This window comes from Schistocerca serialis, chromosome 4 (assembly GCF_023864345.2).
Source record: "Schistocerca serialis cubense isolate TAMUIC-IGC-003099 chromosome 4, iqSchSeri2.2, whole genome shotgun sequence".
Classification (NCBI taxonomy): Eukaryota; Metazoa; Arthropoda; class Insecta; order Orthoptera; family Acrididae; genus Schistocerca; species Schistocerca serialis.
Genome location: NC_064641.1, coordinates 753,141,297 through 753,164,025, shown reverse-complemented (window position 1 = coordinate 753,164,025; position 22,729 = coordinate 753,141,297). Strand labels below are relative to the sequence as shown.

The 22,729-nt window shown below is 42.0% G+C and overlaps 2 protein-coding genes across 5 annotated transcripts in view; one reads left to right on the top strand and one right to left on the bottom strand.

Moving 5' to 3' along the window:
- The window catches only part of LOC126473294 (transmembrane protein 184B), a 133,538-nt gene extending 124,036 nt beyond the window's left edge, over positions 1-9,502 (bottom strand). The window contains exons 1-2 of one of the 3 annotated variants that reach the window (XM_050100259.1): positions 9,414-9,498; positions 9,272-9,317 (exon numbers count right to left, since the gene is read on the bottom strand). The gene's annotated coding sequence lies outside the window, so the exon portion shown is untranslated. Of the gene's footprint in view, positions 1-9,271 lie in introns of all 3 variants that reach the window. The other 2 variants (XM_050100260.1, XM_050100261.1) reach the window with 2 other exon arrangements.
- Positions 9,503-9,523: 21 nt separating this feature from the next.
- Positions 9,524-22,729, top strand: part of LOC126473295 (syntaxin-8) — a 65,859-nt gene continuing 52,653 nt past the window's right edge. The window contains exon 1 of one of the 2 annotated variants that reach the window (XM_050100262.1): positions 9,524-9,952. In XM_050100262.1, coding sequence (XP_049956219.1) covers positions 9,921-9,952 — 32 coding nt within the window. In that variant the 5' untranslated portion in view covers positions 9,524-9,920. The remainder of the gene's footprint in view (positions 9,953-22,729) is intronic. The other variant, XM_050100263.1, reaches the window with a different exon arrangement.

The following is a 22,729-nucleotide window of genomic DNA, read 5'->3' as shown; positions in this document are numbered from 1 at the left end:
AGGTAATTCTCCGACGCAGAGGCTCGAGCATAGTGCTCAACAAAGAGCTAGGCAATGGTGATTGCGTCGGTAGATAATGTAGTGACTTGGCAAGACAGCCAAGCCACTAGGAGGTAGCCGAAAGGCACGCGTTAAGCTCACGCAGGATGGTGTGAGGTCTGGAACAGGTAAGGGATATGAGACTAGCAAAAATAGTACGTATCTGTTGGAATACTTAACTTTAATCCATAATTGGTGAACATCAAGTCTGACGGTACATGCATCACAAGATAAATAGCAAATGATAATGGCGCCTTGCTAGGTCGTAGCAAATGACATAGCTGAAGGCTATGCTAACTATCGTCTTGGCAAACGAGAGCGTAATTTGTCAGTGAACCATCACTAGCAAAGTCGGCTGTACAACTGGGGCGAGTGCTAGGAAGTCTCTCTAGACCTGCCGTGTGGCGGCGCTCGGTCTGCAATCACTGACAGTGGCGACACGCGGGTCCGACATATACCAACGGACTGCAGCCGATTTAAAGGCTACCACCTAGCAAGTGTGGTGTGTGGCGGTGACACCACAGATAACACTCCAGTTATGTTAACACTGGGGACACCTGTTGGGTCTGGTACCCGAAAAGATGTTGGAAAGGTGACGTATGGCAGCCAATGGTTGGGATGTATCTCTCCCAGCACTCCTGCTTCCGACGTTTGATAAGTTGGCGAACGCCATCACGGGAGACATTTAAAGGCTATGAGGTGCTCCAGGGAAGGGTGCCACTTATGCCACTGTAGAGCCCGCCAATGCTCCTTAATTGCTTCAGCTACTTCTGGTGACCTCCAAGGAACTCTCTTTCATCAGGGGCACCCTAAAGAGCGAGGGATCGTGTTTTCTGCCGCAGGAAGGATTGTTGTAGTCACCTGCTCAACCACCATATCAATGTTCCCGTGTGGGGGAGATTCAACAGCGATAGCAGAGGTGAAAGTTGCCCAGTGCACCTTGTTTAAAGCCCATATGGGCAGGCGTCTTTGTGCCTGATGGCAGAGCAGTGACAGGAAGATGGGGAAGTGGTACAACCACACAGGACATCATGTGCTCTCCAGTGGATAGGTGGGAGAAGTCCTAGGCTACAAATTGATAAATCAATGGCTGAGTAACTACCGTGAGCCACACTGAAATGTGTGGCGGCCCCAGTATTTAAGAGGCAGAGGTCGTACTGAGGCAGTAAAGTTTCGACATCTCTGCCTTGACCAGTAAGCATGGTGCCACCCCACAAGAGGTTATGGGCATTAAAATCTCCCAAAAGTAGGAAAGGATTAGAGAGCAGATCAAACAGTGCAGCTAATACATTCAGGGGTACTGCACCATCGAGGAAGATATACATAGCAGACAGTTATTTCCTGTGTCGTCCTTATTCTGACAGCCACAGCTTAAAGAGGGGTTTGAAGGGGCACAGTTTCACTACAGACTGAATTTAGGACATAAATGCAAACTCCATCTGACACTCGATTATAGTCTCTACGGTTCCTGTAATATCCACTATAGCCACAGAGGGCAGGGGTCCACATTGCCGGAAACCAGGTTTCCTGGAGGGCAATGCAAAAAGCAGGTGTAAAGCTTAACAGTTGCCGTAGCTCAGCCAGGTGGTGCAAAAACTGCCACAATTCCACTGGAGGATGACGTCATCGTGAGACTGGGAAGGCATGGAACATTCAATGAGCAGTTTACATCTCAGGGTCATCTGCTACCACCGACTTATTGCCTGAGCAGTCTATATCCATTGTATCTAAGGGTCTGGCAAGATCTAGGTCCTCAGCGGACACCAGAATCTCCACCTTATCCGCAGATGCAGAGCTTGTAGGTAGAGGTGGTGTGGGTGCCACTGCAATTCCTTTGGTCTCAGGGATGATCTTTTTGGATTTCTCTCGCTGTTCCTTGGGTTTCCCTGGCTGGCAGGACTTCACTGATTCAGTCTCCGGGACTGACGATGAGTGTGAAGCCCTATGACCACCAGTGGCTGTCATCTTTTCCACTAGCAGAAACCTGGGAAGAGAGTGACCCCAAGGGGACCCCTTCCTAGTGAGAGGAGTCTAAGAAGACTTACGCTTCCCCGGCGCAGAAGTGGGGACTGATATGGCCGATGGTTGGGGGGGGGGGGGGGGGGGGTGCTGCTCCCAAAACAGGTGATGCAGGAGCCACAGGGAGGGAAGTGCACTAACAATCAAGGAGGCAGGTGTAGTCTTCCGGCTCTGAGAAGTGACTGGGGTTGGCGGAGCTGATGGCGCTAGAACTGTTGTAGCGGCGGTGTAAGATGTCATACGTACAGGATGTAGGTGCTCAAATCTCCTCTTAGCCTCAGTGTAGGTCAGTCAGTCCAAGGTCTTGTACTCCATGATTTTCCTTTCTTTCTGGAGAATCCTATAGTCAGGTGAGGAAGGTGAATGCTACTCTCTGCAGTTGACACAGATGGGAGTTGGGGCACATCGAGTATTGGGATGTAATGGGCATCCGAAATCTCTACCTGTTTCGCTGGAAGTACAGCGGGAAGACATATGACCGAACTTCCATCATTTAAAGCACCACATTGGGGGATGGATATAGGGCTTTACATCACAGTGGTAGACCATCACCTTGACCTTCTCGGGTAATGTATCACCCTTTAAGGCCAAGATGAAGGCACCAGTGGCAACCTGATTGTTCCTCGGACCCTGGTGGATATGCCTAACGAAATGTATACCTTGCCACTCTAAATTGGCGTGCAGCTCATCGTCAGACTGCAAAAGAAGGTCCCTTTGAAATATGATATGCTGGACCATATTTAAGCTGTTATGGGGTGTGATGGTTACAGAAACACCCCCCAGCTTGTCACAAGCAAGTAATGCCCGTGACTGGGAAGAGGATGCTGTTTTGGTCAAGACTGACCCAGATCTCATTTTCGACAAGCCCTCCACCTCCCCAAACTTGCCCTCTAAATGCTCAACAAAAAACCGAAGCTTCATCGACATGAAAGATTCTCCATCAGCTCTCGAACATACAAGGTACCAGGGCGAATAAGAGCCACTGCCATCCTTAGCCTGATATTCCTCCCATGGTGTAGCCAGGGAGGGGAACAATTTGGGGTCATACTTCTGTGCATTGAATTGAGCCCATGAATGTTTAGAGACTGATGATGTACTAAGCTTTATCGCATGTCATCTGCCCTGATGCCACCCACTCCAATCAGGGGTCCTCCCCAAAGGTGCCATCCAGCCACAACAAAGGCCACCTGGCAGGATGGCCATTGCCGGGAGTCCCAACACCCCAGGGTGACGGGCATCTACTCTTTGGCATATGTGGGGAGTTAACAGCACAGGCACCAACAGAGCGATCCCTGTGTGGTCAGGAGGCTATAACCACCACAACAGACGGGCTACTGTGCTGGATATCAGGTGCATCCAAACAAACAAGTCCATTATCATCGTCAGCATAGAAAATGATACTGCACAGTTGATAGAAAAATATGCAGCCAGGAGGGTGACCTCGTCCAACAGTTGGAGAATGAGCAGAAGTGCAGATCCACGTCAACGAAGGATGCGATAGGTCTCAGCGCATGATGTACGGTGCTCTTCCCCAATTGGCTCGCTCTTCAGGAAAATTTTGAAAAATGGAGGTCAAACCCTAAAGGAGACCATCACATAAAGGCCGAAACATCTTAGACTCCTTTTAGTCGCCTCTTATGACAGGCAGGAATACCTCGGGCCTATTCTAACGCCCGGACTTGCAGGGGGTAGCTGCCGAGTGCCAGCCTTAAACGACTAACTGCTACATGGTGCAGAGGCTGGAGGACCCTGCTCCATGAGATCTAGAGATGCCAGGATTCTCACAGGGTCGACCAGCAGATTCCAGGGCAGAGATATGGTTGGCAGTGTGCACCGGTGAAACGGAGGTCAGCCGGGTGAGGGTATCACAGAGCGATACTGTGGAAGAGGCTCTCCAAGTCAGTGAAGGAGAAGACCGCTTACCTTTGTTTGGTTTCTTTAAACGTTTGCAGTTGGCAGAAGGAGACTCAGGTGTTTGTTGGCTAGAGGGGTGTAAAAAGATTTTGTGGGAGTATGCCTTCTGTCCTTTCCGGCCTGTTGGTCATACCGCAGGTGAGTTTGCCACCAGAGGCAAAAATTTGGTGGCTTGTTGCACAGCTGGAGGAGGAGGAGGAGGAGGAGGAGGAGGAGGAGGAGGAGGAGGAGGAGACAGGGATGCTAACGTGACATCGGGTGTTTTACAACCACGGTGCTGAATTTAAAGTTGCAAGTCTGTGTGGCTGTGTTCTTGCACGTCTGCGTGGCGGTGTTCTTCACGGAGGAAGGTGTAGCGAGAATAGTACCGTAGCTGCCAGATGGTAAAATGCAGGGCTTCCGACTAGCCAAGAACTTATGAGCAACAAGGTAAGGCACTTTTTCCTTTGCCCAGATCTCCTAGACAGCCCTCTCATCAAGATACACAGGACATTCTTGGGACGAGGCTGAATGGTCACAATTGCAACTGATATACCGGGGAGAAGGGTGGACAATCACCCTCATGAACATTCGTACAAGAAGTAATGCATGTGGCTGGGCTTCGACAGGACATTCGAATGTGGTTGTAATGCTGACATTGGTAACAGCAAATCAGGTTTGGAATGTACAGTCAGACCATGATGACTTAATAGCCGGCTTTGATCTTTGATGGATGCACTGTTCTATCGAATGCGAGAAAAAGACATTGCAGCCTCGTGCATTTAACACAGGTAAAGAATTCAGCATTTGATGGGCATCAACATGAACAGGATAGCCATGGAGCAGTGAAGCTGCAAGCAGTTGTGGCTGAGGATCACAATTAGTCTCCAAAACCAAAGTGCCACTGTGTAAACGAGACGAGGATTTCATAGAGCTGGCACTTGCATCAACACCTTTCTGAATAATAAGCAGATTAACCGTAACAAAGACCTGGACTTCTTCAGTATGCAATGCCATGAGAAATCAAGGTGCAGCTGGAAGAGCCTTGGAGTCTTTAGCCTCATTCCATTTGCAATTAGTAGATGCAGATTGAATTCGTGATTGGCTCATTGCGAGAAAATCTTCCATGATTGCCAGTGTCTCTGATGGCGTGCTCCTTACAACTGGGCACCCCCCTCAGAGGAGGGTCCACCTGCCTTAGGTAATTGTTCACACCTCAGGTCACACATCCTGAACTCCTGACAGAGTTAGCAGTTGGGGAAGGTAACAGTTCAGGCAATCACCCCTCCCTGGACCTGGCCTGTACCACGAAATATGTGAGAACCCTACGTGGCGACCCTGGCTGGAATTACGCATTATCCAGTCACCTATTATGTGTCAGATGTGTGGACTGGCCTTCAGCAATGCACAGGGAGGAAGAAGAAACCAAGAGGGACTTAAAATGACACGGCAGATGAAGGATGGCAGATGGAGAACGAAGAAAGAAAGAAACAAAACAGTGGAGGGATTGTTCTGATGTCAGGCTGCTAAAAATTAAGGCCACATTCCCCAAAATATCTCAGACATGTTCCCCAAGGGAGGGGAAAAGAATAGCAGAGGGATAGAAGTGCAGCATGGAAGGGAAAAGATGTTCCAAAGGCTGGGGCCCCATGGTAGCCAAGCACAAAATCACCCCCTGGGGGATGTTTCAGATTTGACAACAAATAGAGAACAACGGTCATGCAGGAGCAATTCTTTCAGAGCACATCATACACTACAACTAGACATACCTTTTTAAGGGGACCAAAAATGGCATAATCACAGGGAGAGAGGTCCGGACTGTATGGAGGGTAGCTGAGAACCTCCCATTTGAATTTCTGCAGGAGGGCCATGGCTTTGATGGCCTTATGAGGCTCTGCATTGCCATGGAGCAGAATGACCCCATGGGTGAGATTGCCTGGTTGTTTTGATTTGATTGCTTGGCGAAGGGTGGTCAAGGTTTGCAAGTAACGCTGGGCATTCACTGTTTTCCCGTGCTGCATGAAGTGAATCATAACAGGGTCATCTTTTGATCCCCCTTAAAAAGGCTCTGAGGGGCAAACGATTCACCTTGGATAACGACATTCAGCTGTACGTGCCAAACTGGCTAACATCGCAGCCCCGGGAATATTATGGGACAGCCATTCACCGCCTTGTGTCACAGAGGGACAAGTGTCTCAACAGCCAGGATCAATACTTCTAACATACAGGTAGTGGTTTCTGTAACTATGCCTCCGGCTCCTTTCTTTTTGAATGCCCCTGATAATATATTAAGGGACACCTTGAAATGAGAAGGTGCTTCTGTCTGGTTCTAACCCGTATTTTATTTCCTGTATAAAATTAAGAAAACCATATTGTAGATGCCTGCATGCTCTAAAGAGTCATTAAAAGAAAAGGTTTACTGTGTTACCAGATTTAATATTCTAAACACTAACTTTTCAATATCAGCACTGTGTTCTTGTGCAACCCTTCAGGAATTTGACCACAAGCGTCTGACTGTTGGGAAATAGCAGTAAGTAAAGATTCTCAATGACAGGATGACAGCAAGTTTCTATTGGCAAACAGGAGGGTAGGAGTCGGAATAAGCTTTGAAGGTTTTGGTCTATTAAGATGAACAATTGTTGGGAATTTGTGCTGAGAACTTCATGCAAGAGGAAATTCCTTCTCCCAATCCAATTTTCTCTTACTGAGATTTTCATCCACTGTAGTATAAGGTCTGTGATTTAAATATTTCTCAGCTTCCTTGAATGAAATGTTGAGGATATAGCTGGACAAGATTTATTTGTGGACATGTGAGCTCATTTGCAATGCACATAACAAGTAGCTTGGCTTGTACACAGAGCTGTCTCATGATTACTTCCACATTTGTTATCAACACTGAAAGCTTAGGCGACCAAACTGCAGACAGTGGTAGTACTGTCTGACAAGGTCAATGTACAGCTTAACAATCACACTCACTTTAGTTATAAGTGCCTTAATAGAGTTTTTCTGTATTTAACAATAAATAACTTCAGAAATTAACTATAGTGATACCATTCATTTGATTGCTTGACTCACCTAGATGAATGGTTCTATTAAACAAGTACCATACCACAAACACAGGGTGGTGGGAGCACTATTGTTCTATAGAGACCATTCATCTGGGCTTTAATGGGACCTCTGGTGCTAATTAAAGGTACTAAGATAACTGTGGACATTATCATGGGCCACTTCCATCATGCATTCTCTGATTGCGATGGCATTTTACAGCAGCATAACTGTCTGTACCACAAGGCCAGAATTGTATTTTAGTCGTCTGAGGAGAATGTTAGTGAATTCATATTTGTGTTTGCCCACCAAACCTTAAGGAACGCACACTTTCAGTCACCAGCTCTGCACTTACTAAACACTATCCTGTAATTTTCAGGCATTACATGAATGGAGCATTGATTTCTGATTCCACATAGCTCCAGGAATCTACCCAGGGCTTGCCGAGTTCCACCATACAGAGTCACTGCTGTTTTTTGCTCCAAAAGTGGGCCAACATGCTATTAAGCAGATGGTCATAATGTTGTGACTCACCATTGTACGCCTCTGGGGTAATTTTCCACTACCTTGTTTCTAGTCATATGAAGTATGATTCCAATCTTACCAAAGAAGTTTTTCATATTACAGAAGAAACAGAGTGAATAATATACAGTATGGCACTGTCAGCTAATTCTAGACATATCTACAAAAAAAACTTAAAATTTTGACTCCACTATCATTAATTTGGCAGTGAGAACTGCATATAAAGTTTAGGTATGACTATTAATAGTATGAAACGTGCCACAAACACTATATCAGGTAAAAACCATAACCCTATCACCATACCACTGCATCTACACACAAACACAGATACGTGTTATGTGCAAATTAATACAACCCTTAAATGTCATACCACAACATCTAAGGAACATACCAATACGGCAATTCATGAGACGAGTTAATGACTTTCAACAGAAACAGAGTGCTTATGTTGTTCATCAAATATGAGCAATTCTTGTACTGCAGAGTACCAGACATCAGTATCTGTTGCATAACTTTTCTTCATTTTACAAATTATAAATCAGTAGTATAAATGTTTATATCTACATTCTACTTTAGGTTTGTATTGCCTCAAATGAGTTGGGTGGGTGGGACGTTTCCAAAAAAACTCTGTGTTGGGTAATGTTCACAGGTAACATGAATCTGGGGTCTGGATACTCAATAGACAGTCAGTTTTTAATTTACTGTAAGATTCAGTTACTCCTATAAACAGAAGCCATGTGGCAATCTTGTATATCCTACAACAGAACTTTGACATGATTATCTTTAACTGTTTGATGCTACATCTCTCTCTTTAAGCAAAGATGTCTAGCCATACTGTTCATTGCTACACAATCTATGTATTTATTCACTGTTCACTGTTTACAAAAAGCAGTAAATACTCACCGATACACATTAAGGCCTACAAAATATGTTTTTGTAGGGGACAAACTTGTGATTGACAATAACTTGAATCAGGGTCCCTGCCTTTTGCAGGCAGCAATGCACTGAACATTTAATGCAAGTACACTGCAAAAATCAACTCTTAGTCACCCAAGTATTACTAAGTTCCTATCTGACAAGCAATTCTTGAACACTAATTGACACACAAGTTTCAACAAACGAAACAGCTGTTTCATTGACCTCATGAAATTGTTGTTTTGACGGGCATTTCACTACATTCTGGAGCTTATAATTATTTCTAGAGCTCTTTAAAGTCCAACACTGTGGTAGACCCACTAAATAAACTGACTGAATGTGCTTCCTATGACTTTAAGAAAAATACTGTAAATTATATGTAGGCCTATTGTGGTTTTACGGAGGTCGTAACTGCACACCACTAAGCACAGTATTTTTGCCGTAAAAGATCTCTATTGGCAGAGTGTCAACAGAAGGAGACGTTATACTAGCCTATATTTCGGCTGTGATTGTCTCCTGTTTATTTGAGTACGACAAGTAAAAGTGTGGTGCTTTAAAACAGCTATGCGAACCGTGGCGTCGATTACAACAGTTCTGTTCGCCTATAATACGCGCATACGAAACGTTTGTGAAACCTCGACGAGAATTTCGAACGAATGTTTGTAGTGATGTTTCTGGGACGCTGCCCATTGAATGTATTCTAAGATTTTCGTGTCTCCTGACAAGACTTAGTGCTATGAAACATTGTGCCTCAGCACAATCCGCGATAATAACCGATTGAACAACACGTTGTCTGTCTTTATTTATTCGAAGAGAGCAGATGTGGAAAGTTATTTACCTTATGAAACTTTGCTTTCAAGACTTCGTGTGAAGAACGCACAGTACTGAAACCACAAAATAATATAATTGGAATAGTTATTATAACTAAATCACTTCACGCAGACACGTCGCTTCCTGATTTACTACTACTATCAACGTACACGAACACATTTCATCAAATTTATCTTTCACCACTAACAGCTTGTCAAATGTCACTTGCTTCCATTCTGCGTAATACATTGTGAGTCAAATCAAAGGTTTACTTTGATTCCCTGTCATTCTAGAGGATAAAAAAATCAGCCTGGCTTAATGGGGGGGACAAGTCGAGGATTTTAATTGTTAATTTTGAGAAGTCTATTACAAACATTTATTTTTTAACGACTCCGTGTCTGAAATGATCTTGGGCGAATCGTGATAAACAGTAGTCACTAGTCTGTAATCTGTATATTCAAGGATCAAGGTTGGAGTCGTGAGAGTGTGAGACGTTGATTGTTATTACCTTGGGAAAATAGCTTGTGAAATTGGAAAAATTGCTGTCGATGGTTTTAAGGGACTCTGTTGTGATCTCTACAGTTGTTTACAAATGATAGAAACACATATTTCTTATTCCGTGTTTTTAAGTAGCAACTAAACATACAACTCAACGCGAACAGGTACAAGTTGCTGCTATGGCTCTGGTTTATGTTGACAGCGACCCATGGTAAGATACATAATTGAATCTTAATTTTCTTTTCTTGTGCGAGTTTTCTTCTTAGATTATAAGCGGATACTGTGTGTAGATCAAAAACTGGAACTTTTGATCGCTCAGCCTTAAGTATTTGAATCATATGAAGTTGTGAGATTTGCTGTAGGTATTGTTGTCAGACATTCGAATAGCTTCTGTCTACTACTGTGTTTGTGTAGCTTCAGATAACAGTCAATGCAGCTTCTGATTTAATGACACTCTCTCTTAGTCCCACAGTTTCCAGTTTATTTACGTGTTTGCCCGTCAGCCGTGCAATACAACAGCATAAGATATGCCATATACATTACAGATATAATTTACACATATATGGAACATATACAATGTACTTGGATTAGATTAGGAAGGATGGGGCAGGAAGTTGGGCATGGCTTTTTCAGTGGAACTATCACAGCATTCACCTTAAGAAATTAGAAAACCGAAGTTGTGATACCTGACTGGAGATTTGAACCCTGCTCATTCTTCCCAAATAAGAATCCAGTGCCTTAACACTATGACACCTAGCTAAGTATTTTATTTGGAAAGAAAGCTATCAAGAAAACCACACTTATCTAGAGCCTATAATTAGCTTATATTGTGGGGTTGGGTGTTTGGGGGAAGAGACCAAACAGCGAGATCATCGGATTAGGGAAGGATGGGGAAGGAAGTCGGCCATGCCCTTTCAAAGGAACCATCCCGGCATTTGCCTGGAGCGATTTAGGGAAATCACGGAAAACCTAAATCAGGATGGCCGGACGCGGTGTGCTAACCACTACGCCACCTCGCACAGTGCAGCTTATATTGTGCACAAAAACTATAAACAGTAACATTACCAGATAATGAACTGTTACATTATACTTCTGAAAAATATAAATACAGGAACACCTGTAACCACCCTTTCTTTCACACATATTCCTGTTAAAAATATGCATTGACATGAAATGTGGCCGAGTGTGTTTGTAAGCTAGGCCTACAGAATTCTCTTACATTGGAGACACACTTCTCCTCAAGTAGAAATGTTTTTAACTCTGTTATAGAAATCATTTTCTTCTCCAACCTCTTTATGTATATTGGCAGTGCATTACGAACTATGACAGTACATTATGAACTATGACACCACTCACAAGTCTTTGAATCCTAGCTGTTCTTGCTCACTCTGCATGGAGGGAGAATCACTAATAGGTTATACATCTAGAAGTTTATTTCTGATTTTAAAATTAAAAAAATGCAATTTGTTTATAGGAAGGATACCGTAAGAACACAAGTCTTTCTAGGCAGGGCTTGCAGTGTGCTCTTGCAATGCTGTCTCTCAAGGTTAGAAGAGTCATTTTCTATAGGCCCTAGTGCGAAAATTTTGTTTCATCAACTATTACTTTGTCCCAAAATAATAATTTCGTAACTAAAAGACAATGGAAATAATCAAGCCGTAGTAGTGGCTTCTAAGGAGCAAACTTTTGAAATGATTTTCATAGCAAATCATGCTGATCTGAGATTTGGGAGCATTTTGTTATGTGGTCCTTCCAATTTAAGTCGTCATCAGCACACATTCTTAATAGTTTTGTACACAGTGCTCTTTATAACTCATTACCATTCAGTACCAGTTGGAGATACAGGTCTTGATAGCGTAATCCATATCACTTCATGTCATAGTCTCTGAATGTTATTGTATTTAGTATATGCTAAAATTCAGGAGTAAGTAAGAAACACATTTTTTTCCCCTCTTCTTCTTCTTCTTCTTCTTCTTCTTCTTCTTCTCTCTTTTTTTTTAAAAAAAACCACCACCCTCCCAAGATGACACTGTGAACACCATTTTGAAGATGCGAATTTCAGAAAAAATTTTAAAATGCTGTACCTTTGTGACAGTTCTAGATATTTTGTTAGAGTTTTTTTTTATTTGAGAGATAATTGTTTTATGATAACAATGGTGTTCTCCTTGTGGACATATCTGTCAAAGTTCTTTCATTGTTGCCTTTTGAATTTTTTTTATAGTTTACAGAATTATTTTTTTTTTTTTTCAGAAATCCCAATCCAGAAGAGTTAAATTTTTTTCTGTTGGGTTGTTTGGGGGAGGGGACCAGACAGCGATGTCATTGGTCTTATCGGATTAGGGAAGAATGGGGAAGGAATTCGGCCGTTCCCTTTCAAAGGAACCATCCCAGCATTTGCATGGAGCAGATTTTGGGAAATTACGGTAAAACTAAATCAGGATGGCCGGGCTCAGGATTGAACCGCCGTCCTCCCGAATGCGAGTCCAGTGTGCTAGCCACTAGTTGTTTCTTACTAGTTTCTGTGTTACAATTTTTATTTCTATTATCTTTGTTGCAGCTATTTCTTATTACTTTCCTTTTCACTTTCATTGTCACAGATATTTCTTATACTTTGTTGTAGTTTCATGTCAATTTCTTTGTCATGGTTGTTCATTGCAGGTTTCTTGATTGTAGTTGTTCAGCACCAATTTGTCTACAGAAGAGGCTTTGAAGAAATCCAGACCATCCAGTGATTTCTGTGTTTTTGTGAGGAATTTGCCAGTTGACTCTCAGTTGCAGTGTGTTTTGTGAAAAGGACTGTTTGAAATGTCTTCTGACTGGGGCCACAGGAGAGTGAAGTGTGCTGACTGTTGACTGCTTGCATATCCATAAAAGAGTTATTAAAAAAAATGGTATCTGAACAAGGTGAAGCCTTCCATAGTGCACATGATGCAGATTTTGCATCAGTAGGGGAAAAATTTATTACTCTGAAGCAGTCAACTTCAGGGGTAGGTGTTAGTCCTGTTAAAAAAACCGTGGTCAGTGAAGTTGAGTCATAAGCTCTATGCATCAAGAAAGTGCAAAGAAATTACTAAAGCTATGGATGAATACATTACAGCAAAACTGACCACATTCTTCAAAGTAGAAATTCCTTTTTCCTGCCAGGAATCTTTCACAAATATGAATTCAGCTGTTGAATATTGTCCATCGCTCAGTGAAAAGGTGCATGTTTTAACTGTTATTCCAGAGAAATTTTCAAAGAAAACAATTCTGAGCCATGTTCCATAAGTGTCAAAGTACATAGTAGACAAATCAAGAAATGTGAAGTCTGTAAAAGGAGTCGATGGCAGAGCAGAGCCCCTGTAGAAGGAGCTCAAGCTCAAATAGTGCAGCCATTTTATTTGGAATATAAATGGGACTGTTCTCGTCAGAGTGCCAACAAAAAAGACACTATAACTGTGACAGGTGAAGTCAAAAAGTTGTGAAAGAAGAGGTACATGACTCACAGTATGAAAGAAACTTTTGCAATTTATAAGAGCAACTATACAACTTCACATATTGGAAGATCAAAATTTTATGCACTGCGACCTAAGTGGGTATTTGGACACCCAACTAGAGATGTCTTTTATGTGTGTACTGCTGGAATTTTGAACTTTGGTTGGGCGTGTGAAGTCATTAATAGTCTGTGACATAAAGTGAGAGACCTGTTAGTTTCAAGAATGTGGTGACTACCCTGGGAAGGGAGGAGTGTCTTCACAGACACTTGGCCTGGAAGACATAGCAGATAACTTTGCAGAAATTACATATGAGACATGGGAGGAAATAAACTAGGTCTAATTAAGAAAACTGTTGCCTTTGACAGTTTCATTAATGATCTTGGTAAATGGTCAGTGAAAGTAGTAACACACCAACATCTGAAGAAATTGCAATAACAACACATTGCAGAAGTGAAAGGATGTGTACAGGCTGAAGAACAATGTTTAGTGCTTCACTGTGATTTTGCTGAGAACTGGTCTGTAATTCTCCCACAAGAAGTACAAGGGTATCTTTGGAGTAATGACCAGGTTTCAGTTTTTACAGGAGTGACATATTTTCAAAACAAGACCACAAGTGTTGCAGTTATAAGTGATGACACAGGACATGACTCAGCACATGCTTTGCTCAGCAATGCGCAAAATTCTTCAACTGCAAACAGGGGCAGAGAATATCATCATTATTTCTGATGGTCTTCCTAGTCATTTTAAAAATCGTTACCAGCTGTTTGAATTGAGTAAGTCGCTTGTGCCAACTGACTGGGTATACAGTGCTACTGGCCACAGGAAAGGGCCTTGTGATGGTGTAGAAGGTCTGCTGAAGCACCATGCTACAAAACATAATCTTTCCAGACCAAATACAGCTCGAGTTCAGAATGCTGAAGATTTTACGAGAGTCGTGAAGTCTTACACATCCACAGCCCTCATTCTTTCGTCCAAAGAGGAAATCGAAGAATTCCTTGAGCAGAAAATAGGAGAATGGTCCTTCAAACTACTACTGTGAAAGGAATTCCAAAAACATGTTTTTGGACTCGAAAGTGCTGGGCGATCTCATATTGCACGCACTTTAAAGAGCAAGAAAGAAGAAATTTCGTTCGTTCAGCCAACACCTCAGAAACAGCAGGATAATACTTAGATTCACAACCTGAGTAGGGGGATTTTTGTGGTGTGTGTGTGTGTGTGTGTGTGTGTGTGTGTGTGTGTGTGTGTGTGTGTGTGTATGACTGTGACTGGTGGATATCAGAGATTATAGACACCAGTTATGACTTAAATGAAATTGTAGCAAACTTTATGGTACCACATGGACCAGCTGCTTGATATAGGTTTCCAGCTGAAGGATAGCAGCAACGCCATCAGCGCTCACTTCCTGTTCACAATGTTTTGAAGATTGTAAGTGTTCCAGTTCCTATTGGCTCAACAGGAAGGCATCACATTATATCAAAGAAAGGTACAGAAGCAGTGGAATAAGTCTGTAGGCCTTACACATACATTTTGGAACCATTTAAAATGCTTGAAAAATGAGTCTCTTACTCATCTTTCGAAACTAAAATTATGTTAAATAAGGCTAGGTTTTTATTTTTATGAGCCTGTTAGGTGATAATGTGCTAATAAAACAGGTTTTATGTATAGCAAAAATTTCAATTGTTTATAAAACCTGTTCAACCTAAAAGTGGAAGATCTCCTTTTCAGGGCATGTAGAACTATATGGTACTAACCAACAGAAAAAAATCAAAATTTTATGGATTGGCATTGTTGAAAAAAAATTTTTTTTCCATAAATCATCAAAAAAGTTCAGAATGCTATAGTAAAAGAACTTTGACAGATAAGTCCAAATGGAGGATTTCTTTGTAATCATAAAGCAATTATCTTTAAAAAAAATCTAGAACTGTTCCAGAGATACAGCATTTTAAATTGTTTTCCAAAATTTGCATCTTCAAAATGGTATTTGGAGAGCTGCATCTTGGAGCAGAATTTTTTTTTGGAGATAACAACAAAATATGTGTTCCTTACTTAGTCTTTCATTTTAACATATGCTAAATTCAATAACTATGAAGGTAAGATTTTTCCTAGCCTGGCTGAATTGATATGGACTATGCCTGATTCGTTTTTCCGAATTGTGTGCAATTTGTTTTCTTCAGATTAGATTAGATTAAGGGTGAACCTGTTGGCATTGAATCATGAATTCATGACCTTAATGACTTAATCAGTTGTTGTAAACAGAGATTCCTTTAAATTCCTCACTATTACACTAGTTTCATGTGCTAACAACATGATCAAAGCTGCTTTTTTTTTAGGTCTGTGTGTCATTTATGTAAGTAAGGAACAGGAGGTGCCTTAGCACACTATCTTGCGGGGATATATTACCTGGTTGTAGGATACCACCTGTCTGCTTTGACCTGTGATGTAATTGTGCTGCCGGCCGCGGTGGTCTAGCGGTTCAGGCGCTCAGTCCGGAACCGCGCGACTACTACGGTTGCAGGTTCGAATCCTGCCTCAGGCATGGATCTGTGTGATGTCCTTAGGTTAGTTAGGTTTAAGTAGTTCTAAGTTCTAAAGGGACTGATGACCACAGATGTAAAGTCCCATAGTGCTCAGAACCATTTGAACCATTTGTAATTGTGCTGCGTTGCAATATGTTGTGTGCCATCATTGAGCCATAGTGTGTTTGTTTTGGAGTGGAATTGAAATATTGTTGTAGAGGATGCTGTGTATGAAGAGAGATGGCATACTCAAGCAGTATTTTTATGTCGTTACAATGTGTTTGTGAGGTATGTTAGTGTTTCAATTACTCTGCAACAGCTATTGTATTTCTTTTGGTATTCTGTGATTTTGTTTGGTGAATATAATAAGTTAAGGATTTTTATGTATATTTTGGTCATTTAACCTGTTCGGTTTTTAGTTAATGTTGCTTTGGTTTTTAAGGTTCATAGGAGTTTGAGATAGCTACTGGATTTTGTAGTTGTGATTGGGGGTTTATTGGTATCCTGATCTAGGGTTGAGTTATATAGGTCTAGACCAGGATACCAATAAACCCCCTACGACAGCTACAGAATCCAATATCCCAAACTCCTACAAACATCAAAAATTAATTAAAAGCTCCATACCTCAAATCAACAAAATATACATAAAAAACACCTAACTTATTACATTCATCACACAACTGCAAAATCATTGAGAGAAATACAACAGGTGTAGCGTAGTAAATGGCACACTAACATACCTCACAAACACATCGCCACGACATACATAAACCGCTAGAGCATGCTGTCTCTTCATGTACTGTGCCCTCTACATCATCATTTCATTTCCACTCCAAAATAAACACACCGTGCCTTGATGATGTCACATAACACATTGCGGCACAGCATAGCTACAACACCAATTTGCTTTGACCAATGACGTCATCACCATGCCTAAAAACCCCTATTTTGAGGATAACCAATGTGGCCACCAAAACGTCAATTGTAACACCCACAAAAATACAGATAACACGTGAACCAGTTCAGTGACTAAACCCAATGAAAATAGCAGGGCAACCATGGAAAACAGGAGTTGGTTGGGGACAAACTAAAAATTCATTAATGGGGAAAAAAAAAAAAAAAACCACCATAAGATCATGGTATCCCAAACTCCAGTTAACCTATGTGGCTCAACCCTAGACCAGGATACCAAGTCCCTCCGCCCTCCCTCCCTCCCCCCCCCCCTTCCCCACAACTAAAAAAGCCAGTATCCCAAACTCCAGTTAACCTATGAATCTGAACCCTGGACCAGGATACCATCTTCCTACCCCCCCACCCCCTCCCCACAACTAAAAAAGCCGGTATTCCAAACTCCAGTTAACATACATAACTCAGCCCTAGACCAGGATATCAATACCTCCACTCCATCTCAGTATACCTGTTTTGACTTCTTTGCATCAGACACCATACTAATGTGACTTTATGAGTAGAATGAGCTGATCTGAATTCCAAACACTGTTATTAATGGCACTGAAAGTTCCACTATGCAGTGTAATTGGATGACTCACTTGGAAGGGCTTTGCTTGCAATAACCAGATCTGTGTGTCCTAGTCTTATCCAAGTACAGTTTTTAACTTATGTCATGAATATTTCACCCAGAGAATGTTCATTTATGATTGGAAATTCTCAGTCTAACATTGCTAAAGCACAGATTAAATAACTTTGTGATTGGTAGATTGCAGTTGGTGGGAGCTGTGATGTCAGTGAGCAACATCCAGCACTTATGGCTCTGTGTCTCTGTCCACATAACAGGTAATGCTCTGAGCAACTGACACACGGTAAAAGATGAGATTTGGTGGCAGCTGGCCACTACCACTCAACTCACTAAAACATCAGTCACAAAACTTACCAGTTCAGTTTCTCAAGAATCTTTCTGTCTTTCTCTACCAAGTAATGCATTTCCAACACAGACTGATTTGATCTCTATGGTTTTCTTGGCATGATTGATTAATGGTGTACTTCTGGGTGTTCAACCAAGCTGGTGTTTGCATTTTATGCACAATGTTTCAACTTCAACTGAGTTATTTTCTTCAGGTGGTGAGAGTTTTGCTGTTATGCGTACTCATTTCCTGGACCACCACCATCCCCGCTGTGGACTTTCATTGGTTCTATGCTTCTATTTAGTTCAGCTCCCCCTGCCCATTACAGTCTAGCCCTTGTATTATCAGAGCCAGCACTGATATTACATGAAACACACTCTCAGTGTGGGTGTGATGGCTGACAGGATCTTAATAAATTAAGTGGTGAAATCCAAGCCTTGTTTAAACTGAAACCTCCATCCATGTTTATTAGGTTTACTGACATTTTTTATTTCAGTAGACTCTGTAGTAATGCTGTCCCAGAAACTTGATACTTTCACCACGATACTGGTCCTGTCATATTTCATTTCATGATCGTATTCAAGACAGTGCTCAGTGGCAGATTATTGGCTTGGTTATTTTAGTCAGGTGTGTCTGTGATGTTTCTTGCATCTATTCTCGACTGTTCTAATAGTCTGCCCTACATAAGACATGCCACATTTGTATGGAATGTGGTACACATCCATACTTCAGTGACGATTATAAATCCTTACTGATTTCATTCCAAGCCTTAAGAATTATTTGAAGCTAATGTCTTTAGGACTTGACTGAACAAGTCACTGAAGGTAAACATTTTGCCAACTGTAATCGCTAAGTTTCTAGAAGGAATGAAATATGTTCTCTCTTCACTGATAATCACCAATCTTCTTTATTTAGAGCTTACACACTGGCAAAATAGCTTGCAAACTGTGACAGTGGATGGGTTTCCATTGTGCTCTGAACATAATACTGCTTCTGTCTGTGCTCAATAATATTGCCAATCCTATGGCAGTTACTTTCAGTATCACAGATAGTCCCAGGCTTCAAGAAGGGTCGTCGAGCAGATGCGCAAAACTATAGACCTATATCTCTGACTTCGATCTGTTGTAGAAGTTTAGAACATGTTTTTTGCTCGCGTATCATGTCATTTCTGGAAACCCAGAATCTACTATGTAGGAATCAACATGGATTCCGGAAACAGCGATCGTGTGAGACCCAACTCGCCTTATTTGTTCATGAGACCCAGAAAATATTAGATACAGGCTCCCAGGTAGATGCTATTTTTCTTGACTTCCGGAAGGCGTTCGATACAGTTCCGCACTGTCGCCTGATAAACAAAGTAAGAGCCTACGGAATATCAGACCAGCTGTGTGGCTGGATTGAAGAGTTTTTAGCAAACAGAACACAGCATGTTGTTATCAATGGAGAGACGTCTACAGACGTTAAAGTAACCTCTGGCGTGCCACAGGGGAGTGTTATGGGACCATTGCTTTTCACAATATATATAAATGACTTAGTAGATAGTGTCGGAAGTTCCATGCAGCTTTTCGCGGATGATGCTGTAGTATACAGAGAAGTTGCAGCATTAGAAAATTGTAGCGAAATGCAGGAAGATCTGCAGCGGATAGGCACTTGGTGCAGGGAGTGGCAACTGACCCTTAACATAGACAAATGTAATGTATTGCGAATACATAGAAAGAAGGATCCTTTATTGTATGATTATATGATAGCGGAACAAACACTGGTAGCAGTTACTTCTGTAAAATATCTGGGAGTATGCGTGCGGAACGATTTGAAGTGGAATGATCATATAAAATTAATTGTTGGTAAGGCGGGTACCAGGTTGAGATTCATTGGGAGAGTGCTTAGAAAATGTAGTCCATCAACAAAGGAGGTGGCTTACAAAACACTCGTTCGACCTATACTTGAGTATTGCTCATCAGTGTGGGATCCGTACCAGATCGGTCTGACGGAGGAGATAGAGAAGATCCAAAGAAGAGCGGCGCGTTTCGTCACAGGGTTATTTGGTAACCGTGATAACGTTACGGAGATGTTTAATAAACTCAAGTGGCAGACTCTGCAAGAGAGGCGCTCTGCATCGCGGTGTAGCTTGCTCGCCAGGTTTCGAGAGGGTGCGTTTCTGGATGAGGTATCGAATATATTGCTTCCCCCTACTTATACCTCCCGAGGAGATCACGAATGTAAAATTAGAGAGATTAGAGCGCGCACGGAGGCTTTCAGACAGTCGTTCTTCCCGCGAACCATACGCGACTGGAACAGGAAAGGGAGGTAATGACAGTGGCACGTAAAGTTCCCTCCGCCACACACCGTTGGGTGGCTTGCGGAGTATCGATGTAGATGTAGATCTGGACATGAACCTTTTATGCTCTGAAAGCCGCTTTGTAAATAGTACTTAAAAATGAAATAAGTCCAAAGTAACCAAAAATGGACTTGATTCCCTTGATCTCTGAAGGTCAGATATGTAAATGACCTTCTGTCGTAACATACAACAAGCAGAATTAATTATTTTTTTCATATTACACTAGCAGGGTAATTATTCCAAAAATACATACAGCAGTAGAAGAAATCATAAATAATATTCTTGTAATTATTATTGGTTGGTTTTCTGCGGATAGTTTCTGTCAGTTTCAAAAAGTTGCAATATATTCAGTTCTGCACAGCTAGAGGTACTACACAAATGCTAAGTGTAACACATGATGAGAAGATGATAATTAGGGCGGAAATGTGAACATTTTTAGGTGTCCATATTGATGAGAATTTAAACTGGAAAAAACACTTTGTGGAACTCCTAAAACGACTTAGTTCAGCCGCCTTTCCACTTCAAATCATTGCAAATTGTGGGGAGAGAGAAATCAGTAAGTTGACTTAGTTTGCATATTTTCATTCAGTGATGTCATATTTAATAATGTTCTGAGATAATTCAACTTCAAGAAATAAAATCTTTATTACTCAAAAATATGCTGTAAGAATCAAAAATATGCTGCAAGGATAACATGTGATGCTTAGCCACTATCATCTTGTGGTCATCTTTTTAAGGAATTAGCCATTTTGACTACTGCTTCACAGTATATTTATTCTGTGGTGAAGTTTGTTCCAAATAATACACTACAGTTCAAAAGGAACTATACTGTACATGATTACAATACCAGAAGAAAAAATGACATTCCATCAAAGAATTTCTAATCGTCTAATGTGTAAAAGGTAATGGGTAGGAATGATTAACTCACATAACTCACAGAACTCACAGTAGTGCCAAAAAGCAAAAAACGAGGAAAAAATGTAGCTGATCAGCATGTATCCATATTTATTTGTGAATGTAAAATGACTCGTTCCACATCATTACGATTGATTGTACAAATGATCTACAGAACTTGAATTAACTGCCCTCAGGGGCTCAGCATTCTTTTGCTGGGTATGGGCTTGACAACACTGGGGCTCCTGAGCTAGGGATTTATAGGCATCGCCAGTTCTCTGTCACCATAAACTCTGGGCATGCTTCAGCACGAACCGTGTGGCACAGCAGTGGGAAGTTGAGTGTCACAGGGAATAAGGATTATGGCTTGACTGTGTAGATCGCTCAGTCTCAAGATGTCCTGCGCAATGATGAGCTGCATTACTGTCGAGGTGGAACAGTTGTTAGCAGGCAACCTCTGGGGGACTTGCCGAACCTCATTTGTATAAAGCTTACCTAGCCATATGGGGCTCTGTCTGTGTGGACTTCCATTTCCCTTACTGCTTGTGGGACCAGGATGGATCCTTCAAAATTTTCTCTTTCTCCTCCCAGCGGAAAGGGGCTGCTGGTAGGCACCAACACCCACTCAAACGAGAGGACACGTGTAGCTAGTCCTCCTTGTTCTAGACTTATTCAGAGTGATGGTATTTGCAGTAACAGAACATATGCTGCTAACCAGTATGTGTTTTTAGTAGTCAAGCAGAAAAAAGGTAATTTTGAGAAGGCTTTCTATAGCCAAAAGGATTTAGAAGGAATCTGTGGCTCTTTAAAGTTTGTCAAGCGCCTGCACAGTGGAACACTATTAGTGGAAACTTCTAATCCCCATAAAGCAGCGAACCTTCAAAAAGCTAAATGCCTTGGGCAGTATGCAATTGAAACAGAACTGCACAACCCTTGAACTGCAACAAAGGTGTTGTAACTTGCAATGATCTATTTGATATTCCCCGAGAAGAATTGAAAAATGAGTGGTCACAACAAGGCATTGTTGATGTACAAAACATAATGAAAATAGTGGATGGCGGTCTAGTGAAATCGGACTCCATGATACTGACTTTCAACAGCTTGAAACTTCCAGAGCATGTCGAAGCAGGTTTCCTTTGCCTAAGTGCGCAGTCTGTTCCCCAACACAATGTGCTGTTTTCAGTGCCAGCACTTTGGGCACACTAATGTTGGATGTAAGGAAGAAGCCACTTGTGGCAAATGTGGTAAGGCTGCCCATGAAGGATTTGATTTGTTGCCCTCCTGTGAAGTGTGTAAACTGCTCTGTGGATCACCATATCTGGAGTAGAGATTACAGGAGATCAAAACTGCTAAGTATGTCTTGCATGATGAGGCCTAAAGCCACGCAATGCCTAATGTTCACTACCTCATTTGCGTCTATTCTTAAACAGTCAGTCTGTGAAACTGATGTTGCTACACAAATGATGTTGCCAGCTTCAGCACTAGTAACTTCTTCTGTCAGTGTACTTGTTCTGCTGCAGTTATTTCGAAGCCTGTACCTCCCCCAGAACGTCAGACAAGGCTGCGGTTGCTGCTGTTGCGTAGCTCCCTGCCTCTCCGTAAATTCAGACTGGTCCACCGACTAGTGCTGCTACCACCATAACCACGGTTGTAGTTCCAAAGCCTACCCAAGCAAAAATCCAAGACAAGGCATCAACAACTGACAGAGCCAGTAAGTCTGCTGTCCAACGATGTTGAACGCATCCTCTCTGACTTATCTCTGGATTCTTCTTCAGACTATTGGACCTTGATGTCCCACTGGGACAGTGATCTCACCACAAAGCTGAGCCTCCACGAATGGCATGCTCCCAGTTCATGTGGAAAGACAGGTTAAAGTGCAGCCCCCATGATAAATGGCTCCCATCA